The sequence below is a fragment of the Galleria mellonella genome, unplaced genomic scaffold (genome assembly GCF_026898425.1).
Source record: "Galleria mellonella isolate WM207_F2 unplaced genomic scaffold, CSIRO_AGI_GalMel_v1 utg146, whole genome shotgun sequence".
Lineage (NCBI taxonomy): Eukaryota > Metazoa > Arthropoda > Insecta > Lepidoptera > Pyralidae > Galleria > Galleria mellonella.
The window spans coordinates 147,066-161,314 of NW_026441999.1; the positions used below are offsets into that span (position 1 = coordinate 147,066).

General features: G+C 41.8%; 1 protein-coding gene across 1 annotated transcript in view; it reads right to left on the reverse strand.

Annotated features, from left to right (window-relative positions):
- LOC113519958 (uncharacterized) overlaps positions 1 to 14,249 on the reverse strand; it is a 33,126-nt gene that overhangs the window by 7,201 nt on the left and 11,676 nt on the right. Inside the window, 10 exon segments of the mRNA XM_052891926.1 lie at positions 1,469 to 1,528; positions 3,035 to 3,175; positions 3,925 to 4,066; positions 6,730 to 6,868; positions 7,929 to 8,066; positions 8,787 to 8,904; positions 9,962 to 10,098; positions 10,815 to 11,579; positions 11,582 to 11,716; positions 13,395 to 13,467. Of these exon segments, the coding sequence (XP_052747886.1) occupies positions 1,469 to 1,528; positions 3,035 to 3,175; positions 3,925 to 4,066; positions 6,730 to 6,868; positions 7,929 to 8,066; positions 8,787 to 8,904; positions 9,962 to 10,098; positions 10,815 to 11,579; positions 11,582 to 11,716; positions 13,395 to 13,467 (1,848 nt within the window).

Consider the following 14,249-nt stretch of genomic DNA (forward strand, 5'->3'; position numbering starts at 1 on the left):
AAATTTATATTTACATGGAATATATTAATTTTATACCTACTATGATATTTAAATACAAATTATAGTTTATGAATAAATAAAATTTAAAAAAAATGTATTGCTGACTTTTTTTTATTGAATGAAAATGGTTTTTTTTTTATGGAACTAAAATGGTAGCCCCGCCTGCTCTATCGGTGTCCACTGGCGGGACACCAGCGAGGAATGATAGGTGAGAATGAAAGTGGGTTAGTTGGTCCGTCGTGAGGGAGATTAGAAGAGGATAAAGTCCAGTCAGGTAACATCCAACATCGTGATAAATTCACAAGGAATTAATCACGATAATTCTCAGCGGGACCGTGTGGAGTTTCACTTGACAGTGAATAGCTAGTAATGGGGAAGCTAACCTCCTTTATTGGGGGGAAAAGGATTGTTAGTAATGGAGACTGAGAATCCCATTGCTAGCAATATACCCAAACAGGTCGACCTCCTCGCGGTTCGACCTGGAAACTATCATGGTCAATTCCTGATGAATTCCTCATGATAGGCTAACTTGGCCTGTTTTCATTCTCATCTATCACCCTTCACTGGTGCTCCGCCAGCGTATCCCGTTAGCGCAGACGGGGTTACCATACCATTTACACCCATCAAAAAAAAAAAACCTCCTTTATTGTGTGAACAACATCAAAATGGATGATGAATGATGACATTTTATTGGAAATCCAACATTAGAAATGTTAGATCCGGCATAAACAGTATTGAACCTGATAAATGAAGCATTAAAATGGGTAATGGACTTTTTTAAGAATCCAATATACAGGGTGTAAGGGACATGTTAGCAAAAATTGAAACAATGAATTTAGGCCATTATTCTGAACTGAAAATCAATTAAGTTTCTATTGATTTTCAGTTCAGAATAATCTGGAAAATTTCAAATTTATTCCTATTTTTTTTTTTCATATAAAATCATGTAATCTAGGATATTATTTTATAATATTAAAAAATAATAATATTAATAATAATAGTAAAATACATTTAAATAGCAAAAAACAGCAATGTATTACAATCCCACCGCGACGCGCGGAATCAGCTGTGTGAGGTCAACGCCCTAAGTGTACGAAACTACCTACGAAGAAGCGCCATTGACCGCGCTATACTTACGTACCACGCGTCGTGTGTATCGTAAAATTTCAAATACATTGCGCGGCGTCAATACTAAGAATCGTTAATTATATGGCTGTTGTGCATTTCCGGTGAGGAAATAATCGGTCATCTTCTTCAGAGCGTTGATCTGAATCAGCTATTTTCTTTTCTTTTTAAACTTGTCCCTTCCACCCTGTATAGGACATAGGAACCGGTATATATCAGACTAGACTATGTTAAGGGGTTTTTTTGACACTTTGTTCTCTGTGCCTACACCAGAAAAAAAAACTTGGCGTGAAGACAATTAGATATATCTAATATAATGTACTGTATATGTTAAATAACTTACATTTTCTAAAGTCTTTATGACCCTCGGCTGATTGACTACTATAGACTCGGCAACATGACCCTGGAATATAAAAAAAACAGACATTAAAAAATATTACTAATATAATAAAAATTGTAACTAAACGATGTCTGTGCACGGGAGATCATCATCATCATTATTTCAGCCATTATTTGTCCACTGGTGGACATAGGCCTCTCCCGTAGACCGCCATAAAGAACGGTCCTAAGCCACCTGCATCCACTGACTCCCAGCAATGCAATTCAGGTCGTCACTCCATCTAGTAGGAGGTCGTCGTACACTGCGTTACGATAATTAAGAAAAATAAATATGTGGAACCTAAATAGGGGATTATTTTTTAAAAATTTTGTTTTACTCTCTGTCTGTATGTTTGTTGTGTGATTACGTAAAAACTACTGCACTAAATTGGATGCGGTAAACACAGTTGTATTCCTGAAGATCTAATTTAAAATCTAATCTATTTTTTTATCTTTATATGCCGAATATAAGTGGTCAATTGGTTTTCATATTTCTGAAATCCACACGTACGCAATAACTGGTAAAAAGCTGGTCAATAATAAATACAATTATTATTATTTTTACATCTAGATAGAAAAAACCTCAAAATAATGATAGGGATAATAACGGGCCATTGTCCATTAAACAAACACTTATACACAATAGGAGCCACAGACAGCCCTCTATATCGAGGCTGTTTCGACGCTGAAGAAACGGCTGCTCACGTAATCCTGGAATGTGAGGCTGTGGCCCATCAACGTTTAGAAATCCTCGGAACGGTGAGGTCGCTCCGTGAGGCCTGTGAAGAACCCAGGAACCTTCTGCGCTTCTGGGCGGAGCTAGGTTGGCTGTACTAGCCACGACTCATACGCACAACGGCTCAAATGAGAGGCTAAGCGCGGAAAATGGAGTCTTTTTTACATTCACATTATTATTTTTATTTTTCAGGATATTTTCAGTATTATCTTCTTGGGTATCTCCTTCGCATTCGTATTTCCACTGTTAACCAACTATGTATGCACGGTCGTTTCGGTTTGAAGGACAAATGAAATTACAGGGTACGGAGTCATAGCATTTTAGTCCCCAGGAACGGGCAACACATGACGGGTACTGTGAGGCACATCAGGTAGGCTTTTTTTTAATGGATGATAATGGAATGATAACCCCGCCTGCGCTAATGATATACACCAGCGGGGCACCAGTGAAAGATGATAGATGAGGATGAAGCAGATCAGTTGGCCTATTGTGACTAATTTAACAATAAAATTAATCACAATATTCTGTAGGGGGAACCGTATGGAAATCGACCTGATATACCTTATATTGCTAGCGATAGGATTCTTAATTCTCATTACTACTAATCCCCTCTCCTCCTTCATCAAGTGGGAAGTCAGCTTGTTTGCCATTTCAAGTTAAATAATGGTGATCCGAAATAAGAAATGTGTTTTCGCAGATAGATTTCTCTGCGTGCGTGTGTGCGTGTGTGCGTGTGTGCGTGTGTGCGTGTGTGCGTGCGTGCGTGCGTGCGTGCGTGCGTGCGTGCGTACGTACCGTGGACTGCATGTGCGCGAGCAGCTGGCGCTTGCGCATGTAGCCGGCGCCGCACGTGAAGCACTCGTACGGCTTCTTGTCGCTGTGCACGAACCGGTGCGTGTTGCGGTTGTCGCGCGAGTTGAACGACTTGCCGCACACCTGCCACGTGCAAACATACGTATATCACACACCTATATATTAATACGTGCACACAGTCAATTGTTTAATAGATAGATATTGTGTATATAATATAACAGAAAGACATACATAACAAAAAGAGATAAAAGTATATATATATATATATAAAAATATAATAAAAAGCAAAATCAATAAAGGTAACATTTTTTTTCTTTAGAGATTAATTGTTAATTTTGCACTACATATATTATGTTCATGTGTCGTCCTTGTTATTTCTATAATAACATTGTTATTTAGTATGTAAAATAAATTTTGTTTATTAATTCTATTATTTGAAAGTATATGACGTCATCACTAACAATTTTGTTATATGAATACGCCCCAAAATTTAATAATCTGAGATAATTTCAGAACGAATTAATTAATTATGGAATCTTAATAGATTTTAAAATAAAATTGTAGCGTATTGTAAACTCTAATCATTCTATTCGTAAAAATGAAAACCTCGTAAGTTTAATTTGTCATTAAAATGAATTTGTCACTTTTTACAATAAGAAATGAGTATGAATTTTATTCATAATTTTTTTGTTCTTGTTTGTTCATTTTTTTACAAACTTCTATTTAACTTTACTTTTTTTGTTAACTCGCTATTTTTGTTGCTCTGCGTGCAGCGCGTTGTTGCTACTTGTGAAACCTGTTAGTGTGTTACGTTGCGTCGGTGAAGTGTAGTGGTATGTTATGGCTGCAGTGCAGCTGTGTGCAAGGCGTACCTCGCAGCCGTAGGGCTTCTCGCCGCTGTGGATGCGCGCGTGCTTCTTGTAGTGCTCGGGGTACACGAAGCTGGCGCGGCACACGGCGCAGCGCAGCGGCCGCTCGCCCGTGTGCGCCGCCTTCACGTGGTACTCCAGCAGCCTGCGTCCAACCGACCAACCGACACATCGCATACCACGTCCTACCCGACTACCTGCATTCCCTTTGACGGGACATACTGTACACATACTACCTTCCGATAATCCAGTTTGTGATCAAACCGGACATGATATTTCAAATGTGTTCAGTAAAAAACGCAAATAAATTACGTAAACGCGCGTATATTTGTATCAAAAACAAGTTGATTTAGCGCAACAATTTGCTTAGTGTACACAAAGAAGTGTTGTAAAGAAGGTGATGAACTTTCAAACATGCCAAGTTATTATAATACACATTGCATTTAATAGATAAATAATTGACATAAAGTCTTGTTATTTTAAGATAAATAAATAAACAGGCACGTAAAGTATAGTTATAAGATGTTTTACATGTAATGAAAAAAATTAAGCATGACTTTATTTTATTTTATAATAATTTCATAATACTTAGACATGAAATTCCTTTTTTTATCGTAATGTATAATATATTTAATACTACGTCCTGTAGCAGGGAATGCAGATATTTCGGTAACACCTTATACAATAAAAATGGTTTAAATACTTTTAACACTAGAAAGCGCGACTCTAACAGAAATATTAATTAGTAGACAGGGTAGTAACACAAGAAATGTATCACAGACACTACAGTACCTTCTGTAAATGTAAATGATGTTAATCACGTTTTCGCACTACGACCAACATTTTCCATTTAACAAACTATAAGTCTTTAATATTCTAAATATAGCAAATTAAAAGAATTAAACGTTCGAGTGTATAAACAGGGTGTAAAGGACAGGTTGTTAAAAACAAAAACAGCCAATTTAGATCATTATTCTGAATTGAAAACAAATGGAAATTCTTTCCAGAAAATTACAATTTTTAAATTGCTTTCTTCATTTAAATTCATGTATTATATCATATTATAATATAAAGTAATAATAATATTTTAAAATGAAATGTCATACTAAAAAGCAGCAATGTAATATTCGTATTAAAATTCTATCGCGACGCGTGAAACTAGCTGTATAATGTCAACGCCACAAGCGTATGTAAATACCTACGAAGAAGCACCATTGGCCGGGCGGTGTAGGTATCGCGCGTCGTATGAATCGTAAAATTTCAAATGCATTGCGCGGTGTAAAACGTGAGAACTGTCAATTATATTATATGGCTGCAATTGATTATTTGTGCGAAGATAATCTTCTATTTGAATCAGCTGTTTTTGTTTTGAAGAACCTGCCTCTGCCATTGTATATAATAAATAAGAGATGTGTATTTTTTTACGGATGATAATGGAATGGTAACCCCGCCTTCTCTAACGGCATACACTGGCGGGGCAACAGTGAGGAATGACAGGTGAGAATGAAAATGCAGGTCACTTAGCCCATCGTGATAAATATATGTGGGATTGGGACCGCGTGGAGGTGGACTTAACAGGGTATATTGCTAGCAATGAGAGTGGTAGTACGCATTTTTTTTATACAACTTAAAATGGCAAACAAGCTGACGGCCCACCTGATGGAAAGTGTTAACCGTCGCCTATAGACATGAGCAGTAGCATGGACGTAACACGCCGCACACGTACACCTCGTAGAGAGCTATATAAAGCGGTGGCGAGGCTGACCTGCGGCGCTTGAAGCGCTTGGGGCAGAGGTGGCAGGCGTGGCGCTTGTCGGCGAGGTGCGTGGCGCGGCGGTGCGAGTGCAGGTTGGAGCGCTGCACACGTACACGTACACCTCGTAGAGAGCTATATAAAGCGGTGGCGAGGCTGACCTGCGGCGCTTGAAGCGCTTGGGGCAGAGGTGGCAGGCGTGGCGCTTGTCGGCGAGGTGCGTGGCGCGGCGGTGCGAGTGCAGGTTGGAGCGCTGCACACGTACACGTACACCTCGTAGAGAGCTATATAAAGCGGTGGCGAGGCTGACCTGCGGCGCTTGAAGCGCTTGGGGCAGAGGTGGCAGGCGTGGCGCTTGTCGGCGAGGTGCGTGGCGCGGCGGTGCGAGTGCAGGTTGGAGCGCTGCACACGTACACGTACACCTCGTAGAGAGCTATATAAAGCGGTGGCGAGGCTGACCTGCGGCGCTTGAAGCGCTTGGGGCAGAGGTGGCAGGCGTGGCGCTTGTCGGCGAGGTGCGTGGCGCGGCGGTGCGAGTGCAGGTTGGAGCGCTGCACACGTACACGTACACCTCGTAGAGAGCTATATAAAGCGGTGGCGAGGCTGACCTGCGGCGCTTGAAGCGCTTGGGGCAGAGGTGGCAGGCGTGGCGCTTGTCGGCGAGGTGCGTGGCGCGGCGGTGCGAGTGCAGGTTGGAGCGCTGCACACGTACACGTACACCTCGTAGAGAGCTATATAAAGCGGTGGCGAGGCTGACCTGCGGCGCTTGAAGCGCTTGGGGCAGAGGTGGCAGGCGTGGCGCTTGTCGGCGAGGTGCGTGGCGCGGCGGTGCGAGTGCAGGTTGGAGCGCTGCACACGTACACGTACACCTCGTAGAGAGCTATATAAAGCGGTGGCGAGGCTGACCTGCGGCGCTTGAAGCGCTTGGGGCAGAGGTGGCAGGCGTGGCGCTTGTCGGCGAGGTGCGTGGCGCGGCGGTGCGAGTGCAGGTTGGAGCGCTGCACACGTACACGTACACCTCGTAGAGAGCTATATAAAGCGGTGGCGAGGCTGACCTGCGGCGCTTGAAGCGCTTGGGGCAGAGGTGGCAGGCGTGGCGCTTGTCGGCGAGGTGCGTGGCGCGGCGGTGCGAGTGCAGGTTGGAGCGCTGCGCGAACGCCGCGCCGCATATTTCGCACGCAAACGGCCGCTCGCCTGCGACACGTATTTCCTTAATTATACTAATTTTCTAAACTTAACAAGTAAGGGAAATTAAATCTTATAGATATTGTACTGTGATATATTATGTACTTCGCTCTCGAAGTACATTTCAGAATGGCCATGTTAGCTATCCGGCTCGAAGGACTACTAATATGTTTATAAAATATGCTGGTTCTTGTTTGTATATATTATTATTTATATTAATTGTAAATAAAATTGCCGTCTGTTGACTTGCTATATTATATATTTTTTGGTCTATTTCAATTGTTTATAAATTTTCTTTTTTATAAAAAAATACAATTGTTAGTATATGTAAAAAAAGGTTCATTTTGAACATATATTTATTTTAAATTATATTAATTTCATTAAACATCTTGTGTCAAAATGTGTACCTATATTTATTAATGAAAATCAAAATAACTACTTTAAATATACACAAATGTTAAAATTGTTATTATAGCAAATTTGATAATAAATTATTCTTGTATATAGAACACAAATTTATATTTTAACTGATTTTATACTTATTTATTGTCATGATACTTGAATAAAAAATAATGAAATTGTAAGAACACGTGGTCTCACTGACTTGTTCACTCGAATTCGGCCCTGTAGATATAAAAGATTGTTATTTGGGTGGGGAGGCACTTCTTGTCCAACCGTTGAACAGAGCGGAGCTCCCTGACGTATCAAGAGTGAACAAGTATAGTGAACCAAGTGGTCATTATATAAAATATATCACAATTACTGTTGATAGAAGTTCAAAAGAAGCTTTAGTTAAATAAGTGTGAATGGATTAACAGAAGTTGGTTATTTGTTATATATCAAATACAAAGTAAAATAAGTAAATGTATGATTTAATAGGAAGATGTCTAAAATAAATGAAATGTGAGTACTTGGGCTTCATTTCTACTTGTTACTAAGAGGCTTCCAATGTTTATATCTGTAGAGGCGGCGTGTGCTGGTGTGTAGTGGTGTAGTGGTGTAGTGGTGTAGTGGTGTAGTGGTGTAGTGGTGTAGTGGTGTAGTGGTGTAGTGGTGTAGTGGTGTAGACCTGTGTGGACGCGCGCGTGGTCCCGCAGCTCGGGGCGGCGCGCGAAGGCCTTGCCGCAGCGCGCGCAGGCGAAGGGCCGCCGCCCGCTGTGCGTCACGCCGTGCACCTCCAGGTTGTGCTGGCTCGCGAACGCCTTGCCTGCACACGTGTTCGTGTTTCTACCGTGAAACAGTTGTGTTTGCATGGCTGTGTTTCGGTTTGAAGGGTGGGATATGGCGTGAATTTACTGGGTACGGAGGAATAACACCTGAGTCCTCAGGAATGGCAACGCATGGGTGGTATCATGGGCGAAACAGTATATTCTGTTATGTCCATGCTACTGCTTATGTTTATAGGCGACGGTTACCACTTTCCATCAGGTGGACCGTCAGCTTGTTTGCCGTTCTAAGTTGTATAAAAAAAAAAAACACTTTAAAAAATACGTCCACTGCTGGACATAAGTCTCCCCCATAGACTGCTATAAAGAACGCTCCTGAGCCACCTGCATCCACTGACTCTCCGTAATGCAATTCTAAATCTCCAAATTAACGAATTAAAATAGAAAAGAAATACTAGTAAATAAATAACATAAACAAAAATAAATTTTATTCAAGTAAACTTTTTTTTATGAATCAAAAAATTCAGCTGAAAAGGATGGGCAAAAAACTAAACTATTGCTTTTTTTATACTAGTAATACACATAGTTTTTATCATTCATTCATAAGTCGGTTTCTTATGTAATCCTTATTTTCAAATTTAACTTGACCAAATAAAACTATTAGTAATTTAAAAAATTCTGTATATATATATATATATATATATATATATATAAAGTTCGGATAAAAGTACACTCATATAAAGTTTACATAATGTACTCACCACAGATGTTGCATATAAAATCTTTGATGCCGAGATGCGTCTTCTCGTGTTGGTTGAGATTCTGCTGCGTGAGGAACGTCTTCCCGCATTGGTCGCACTTAAACGGCCGCGGCCGTTCCTAGTGGGGAATTCATTTATAGTTGTTTTAGACAGTAATTTTATATTTACCAATATAAAAATATTAGTATTTGTGCCAATTCTATTAAAATTCAAATATCAATAAGTGAAAAAAGGAGATTTTTTTAATCTAAAAAGGAACCGACACCATTTAATTTTTATATCACTTAGTAAGTCTCGCCGTGTGGCCCCGGCATAGAATAGGCCACCCCTTCCTTTCCCGTAGGTATCTAAGAGGCGACTAAGGTACGGCGAAGAATGGGCAGCAGCGTCCTTCTTAAAATATCTCTAAAAGCCTAACTGTGGTCGCCAATCCGCCTGCCAAGCGTAGCAACTACTGGCAAAACTCTCCTTATAGGAGAAGCTTACGTTCAGCAGTGGACAGTTAATGGTTTGAATAATAATAAGTCTTATAATTAATAGGAAAATACAGTTGAACGAAAAACTTTCAACTCGGTTGTTCACTCGAGTCGTTTAGAAAAGTATTTCAAGTGAATACTCTCACAGCGATATCAAGACTTCATTATTTCAAGGTCCACGCAGGTATCTATTTCTGTGTATCATTGTTTTCCCACCGTGACAGCAGGTATGAAGATTATCTTCTTAAGGTGTTTATCATTATCTTCATCATCATCATTTCAGCCATTATTTGCCCACTGCTGGACATAGGCCTCCCCCATAGACTGCCATAAGGAACGGTCCTGAGCCACCTGCATACACTGACTCCCTGCAACGCATTTCAGGTCGTCACTCCATCTAGTGGAGGATCATTCTACACTGCGTTTGCCCGTACACGGTCGCCACTCAGGAACCTTTCTTCTTCATTAGTTGTCGGTTCTTCGAGCTATGTGAACTGGCCATTGCCATTTCAGGTTGCTTATCCCTCGGACTATCATTATATTACAAAGTAATGAAAAAAAGAAGGTAACGCGCACGTAATGCCCCTGGTATTGCAGGAGTTCATAGGCTACGGTGACCGCTTACCATCGGGTGGGCCGTATACTTGTTTGCCACCTCAGTGGTATAAAATAAAGTATCGATTAAGAAGCGGTTGCGACCTGGTGCGTCTTGAGGTGTGCCTGGTGCGTGTACTTGGAGGCGAAGGTCTTGCCGCAGAGCGCGCAGCGGTGCGGCCGCTCGCCGCCGGCCGGCCTCCGCGCGGCCGCCACCCGCGTGCCGCCCGCCACGTGCTCCGCTGCGGCAAGACGTACACTCTCAGCCGTGCAAGCGGTATTGTATACAACTACATACTTTCATAAATACTTGCTAATGTCAATATAACTATTCTTGTCCACTATTTATGTTATTTTTTAATAAAGGTGCAAAACTGGTTGTTCGGTACATGTAAAACCGATAAGTTTTTTATTCGCTCTCTATTATATTTAAAATAAATTACAATATTAGTACAATATCACTCATATAGGTTTACCAGAGGGAGACTTTGTACAAAAGTCGTTTGCTTTTCCCATTCGTGTTTTTACCGTGGAGCAATTGTGTTCACATGGTTGTGTTTCAGTTGTACAGAAGAATAACACCCGAGTCCTCAGAAAAAGCAACATATGGGGAGTATCTTGGGCGAAACAGTATACTCTATTATGTCCATGAAACTGTTCATATCTATAAGCGACGTTTATCATTTACCATCAGGTGGTGCGTAAGCTTATTTACCATTCTAACTTGTATAAAAAACTTGTAAAATATTTGTACTAAAATTATTATGAAGTATTTCTAAACAAGCAAAAACGAAGTGTATAATGCGCGGTGTAGTGGTTGCGGCGCCGCAGCCGGCGGCCGCACACGCGGCAGATGTAGAGGCGAGCTAGAGTGGGTGTGTGTCGGTGGCGGTGTGGTGGCGTGGTGGCGTGGTGGCGTGGTGGCGTGGTGGCGTGGTGGCGTGTGGTGTGGCGGTACCTAGGTGCGCGGTGTAGTGGTTGCGGCGCCGCAGCCGGCGGCCGCACACGCGGCAGATGTAGAGGCGAGCTAGAGTGGGTGTGTGTCGGTGGCGGTGTGGTGGCGTGGTGGCGTGGTGGCGTGGTGGCGTGGTGGCGTGGTGGCGTGTGGTGTGGCGGTACCTAGGTGCGCGGTGTAGTGGTTGCGGCGCCGCAGCCGGCGGCCGCACACGCGGCAGATGTAGAGGCGAGCTAGAGTGGGTGTGTGTCGGTGGCGGTGTGGTGGCGTGGTGGCGTGGTGGCGTGGTGGCGTGGTGGCGTGTGGTGTGGCGGTACCTAGGTGCGCGGTGTAGTGGTTGCGGCGCCGCAGCCGGCGGCCGCACACGCGGCAGATGTAGAGGCGAGCTAGAGTGGGTGTGTGTCGGTGGCGGTGTGGTGGCGTGGTGGCGTGGTGGCGTGGTGGCGTGGTGGCGTGTGGTGTGGCGGTACCTAGGTGCGCGGTGTAGTGGTTGCGGCGCCGCAGCCGGCGGCCGCACACGCGGCAGATGTAGAGGCGAGCTAGAGTGGGTGTGTGTCGGTGGCGGTGTGGTGGCGTGGTGGCGTGGTGGCGTGGTGGCGTGGTGGCGTGTGGTGTGGCGGTACCTAGGTGCGCGGTGTAGTGGTTGCGGCGCCGCAGCCGGCGGCCGCACACGCGGCAGATGTAGAGGCGAGCTAGAGTGGGTGTGTGTCGGTGGCGGTGTGGTGGCGTGGTGGCGTGGTGGCGTGGTGGCGTGGTGGCGTGTGGTGTGGCGGTACCTAGGTGCGCGGTGTAGTGGTTGCGGCGCCGCAGCCGGCGGCCGCACACGCGGCAGATGTAGAGGCGCGCGGCGTGCTGCGCGCGCAGGTGCTGCATCATCGGTTCCGCACGCAGCACCACCGGCTCCACTGCCGACCACCATCACACGTCACAACCACTCTCTTTATACAAGTGCTTCTAGAAAAGAGGCTCAACTTTTTCATACAATTTTGCGGGTTAAATAGTCAAGTATTTCCTTTATACCTTCTATATTACATTACTGCAACAGCCAGCAACTGAGGCATTGATGGACGAACGTGCAAATGTGGGCCGAGGCGTAGCCGAGGCACACATACCTGAGTCCATCAATGCCTAGTTGTGGCCAAGGCTTGTATAGTACTTTTCTCAAGCAATGCGCGGAAATCAAAAACACAATTTTACTTTTTAAGTTCAATGATGAATAACGAACAATAATAATTTTTCACGCGCCATAATGTTCCTTTGTTTTTTTTTTTCAGTAAACAGCTTTCTATTTGCAAGCCAGTTCGAAATTTAAATAAAATCTTGTATTAGTTACCTCCTTGGTAGCCATGTTTGGAAGTAAAAGGTCATTCCATTTTTAAATTACAGGAGGATATGAGTTTACATTAAACAATTAAACACTTAAATAAATAATTAAATAAATAGTTAAATAATTAAACACAGTATATGTCAGAATACATTGCATGCGTAAGTAACTAGTCTGGCCATAAATACTGATACAAAAACTTTCTTTTTTTCAACCTTTTATTTATTTTGAATTTGGAACACGTTTATTATTTTAAAAACTTCTTTCGATTTCGCGCCATTTTACATATTTTTTCGTTTTTATTATCAAATTACAATATGGAATGGGGTGTCAAAAGAAAATAAGATTGCAGTGATCGCCTTGCACAAAGTGGGTATGGAGCCGTCGGTCATATTCCAGACACTTCAAAACCTTGGTATCAGCCGTATATTCGTATTTATTTATTTTTATTCATTTATTTTTATATATATTATAGCACTGTTCAGCCGCATTCACCGTCGAACGCGGCGAAACATCTCTTTACAGGGATGTTTCGCGACTCCTTGTCGACAAGTTGCGACCTGTATTGTTTCTGCATTGATTTGATTTATTGTTGTAATCATTATGTACGCAAGGATTAAAGAGTGCAGACGTATTTTATAGCAATTATAATTATTTTATTTTTACGAAATGCAGCATATACAACGCCGTACGCAGTAGACAAGCGTTTCAGCGGCGATGGCACGCTATGACGGCTTTTCTCATTCTTACGACGCCGTACGCGGCTGATAGAAGCGGAACTGTATAAGTGTGACCAAAATCGTTCAGCGAAACGCGAATGGAGCTGATTAAGTGTGAGTAGTCCCTAATTCATTGTCGGGCTAAAGTTCATATAGCCCTTCCGGGAAATAGATATTGGCGACCCACACGCATGCTAAAGGTAAAGGAGTTAAGGGGCCACCTGAAAATCAGCGCTGTATAGGTACATCTCGCTGGAGCTGTACATATGTAGCAACAGCTGAGGCGGCTCCAGCAACCAGCAAAATTGTTTTTTTTTTCTATTGTTTAATTTTTTATTTTCTTAATACTGGTAATAAAGGTTATCTATCTATCTATCTACCCAGCAATTATACCAGCCAAAGATATTACAGTCCATTCACTAGCTAACCCTGATCATAATCTGTTAGAGGAAACAATAAAGAGTATCTATCTATCTATAAGTCACGATAGTTCTTATTCAACAAGTACCTGTCACGAGCAATAAACATAATGAAACTTACCACTGTCCTTGTTGTTGGCGCACAGCAAACATTTGAAATGGCCATTTTCCTCTTCTTGCACCATTGATTGTATCTGACGACAAATGGTACAGAAATGAATTAGAAAATTCAGAAATAAGCTAGAACACACTGGGATTCGATGTCCTAAATGACGGACTATAGTTAAAAGTGATCCGAATAAATCCTTGTAATTATTTATATTTATAATAAGTTTACTATTATAATCTTTTGGTGGAAACAATAAAGAGTGTCTATCTATCTATCCTCAACTACACCAAACTGTAATTGATTGTGTATAAAACCTACTATAAAGGTCCAAAGCAATAACATCTTAACATTTTTAAATGGCCTGTAGGGGAGACCGGGATTATAATAATAATAATTTTAGCCCCATAATATTATGGATATTCCACACATAAAATGAAGTTGGTATTTTTAAAATTTTATCCAAAAATTGTTGTGTCAGGTCCATGCAAACATACAAAAGAAAGACTAATAGAGGTAGTACACCCAAAAATGTAATAGAGCATATCAACGAGTTATCTTTGACAAAAAAAAGTAAATTATTTGATAACAATAATAAATATAATTACGTTAGTAAGATATGATTATTGTATTATTGCTCAAGTTTATAGGTTGTTTCGTTTTGTTTTAAATAATTAATAAGAAAGTACTTTGTTTATTTTTAGTAAAAAAAAAGTTGTTATTGTTATTGTTTTTTTGTTTTTTAGTTTTGTTTAAACATTAGGCAAATTGCCTAATGTTTAAACGTCTGATTGTTTATTCTTATAATTTGAATGTTATGATGTTTAATTGAAGTGGCGGAAGATCGCCTATTGGTTTCAATAAAAAAAA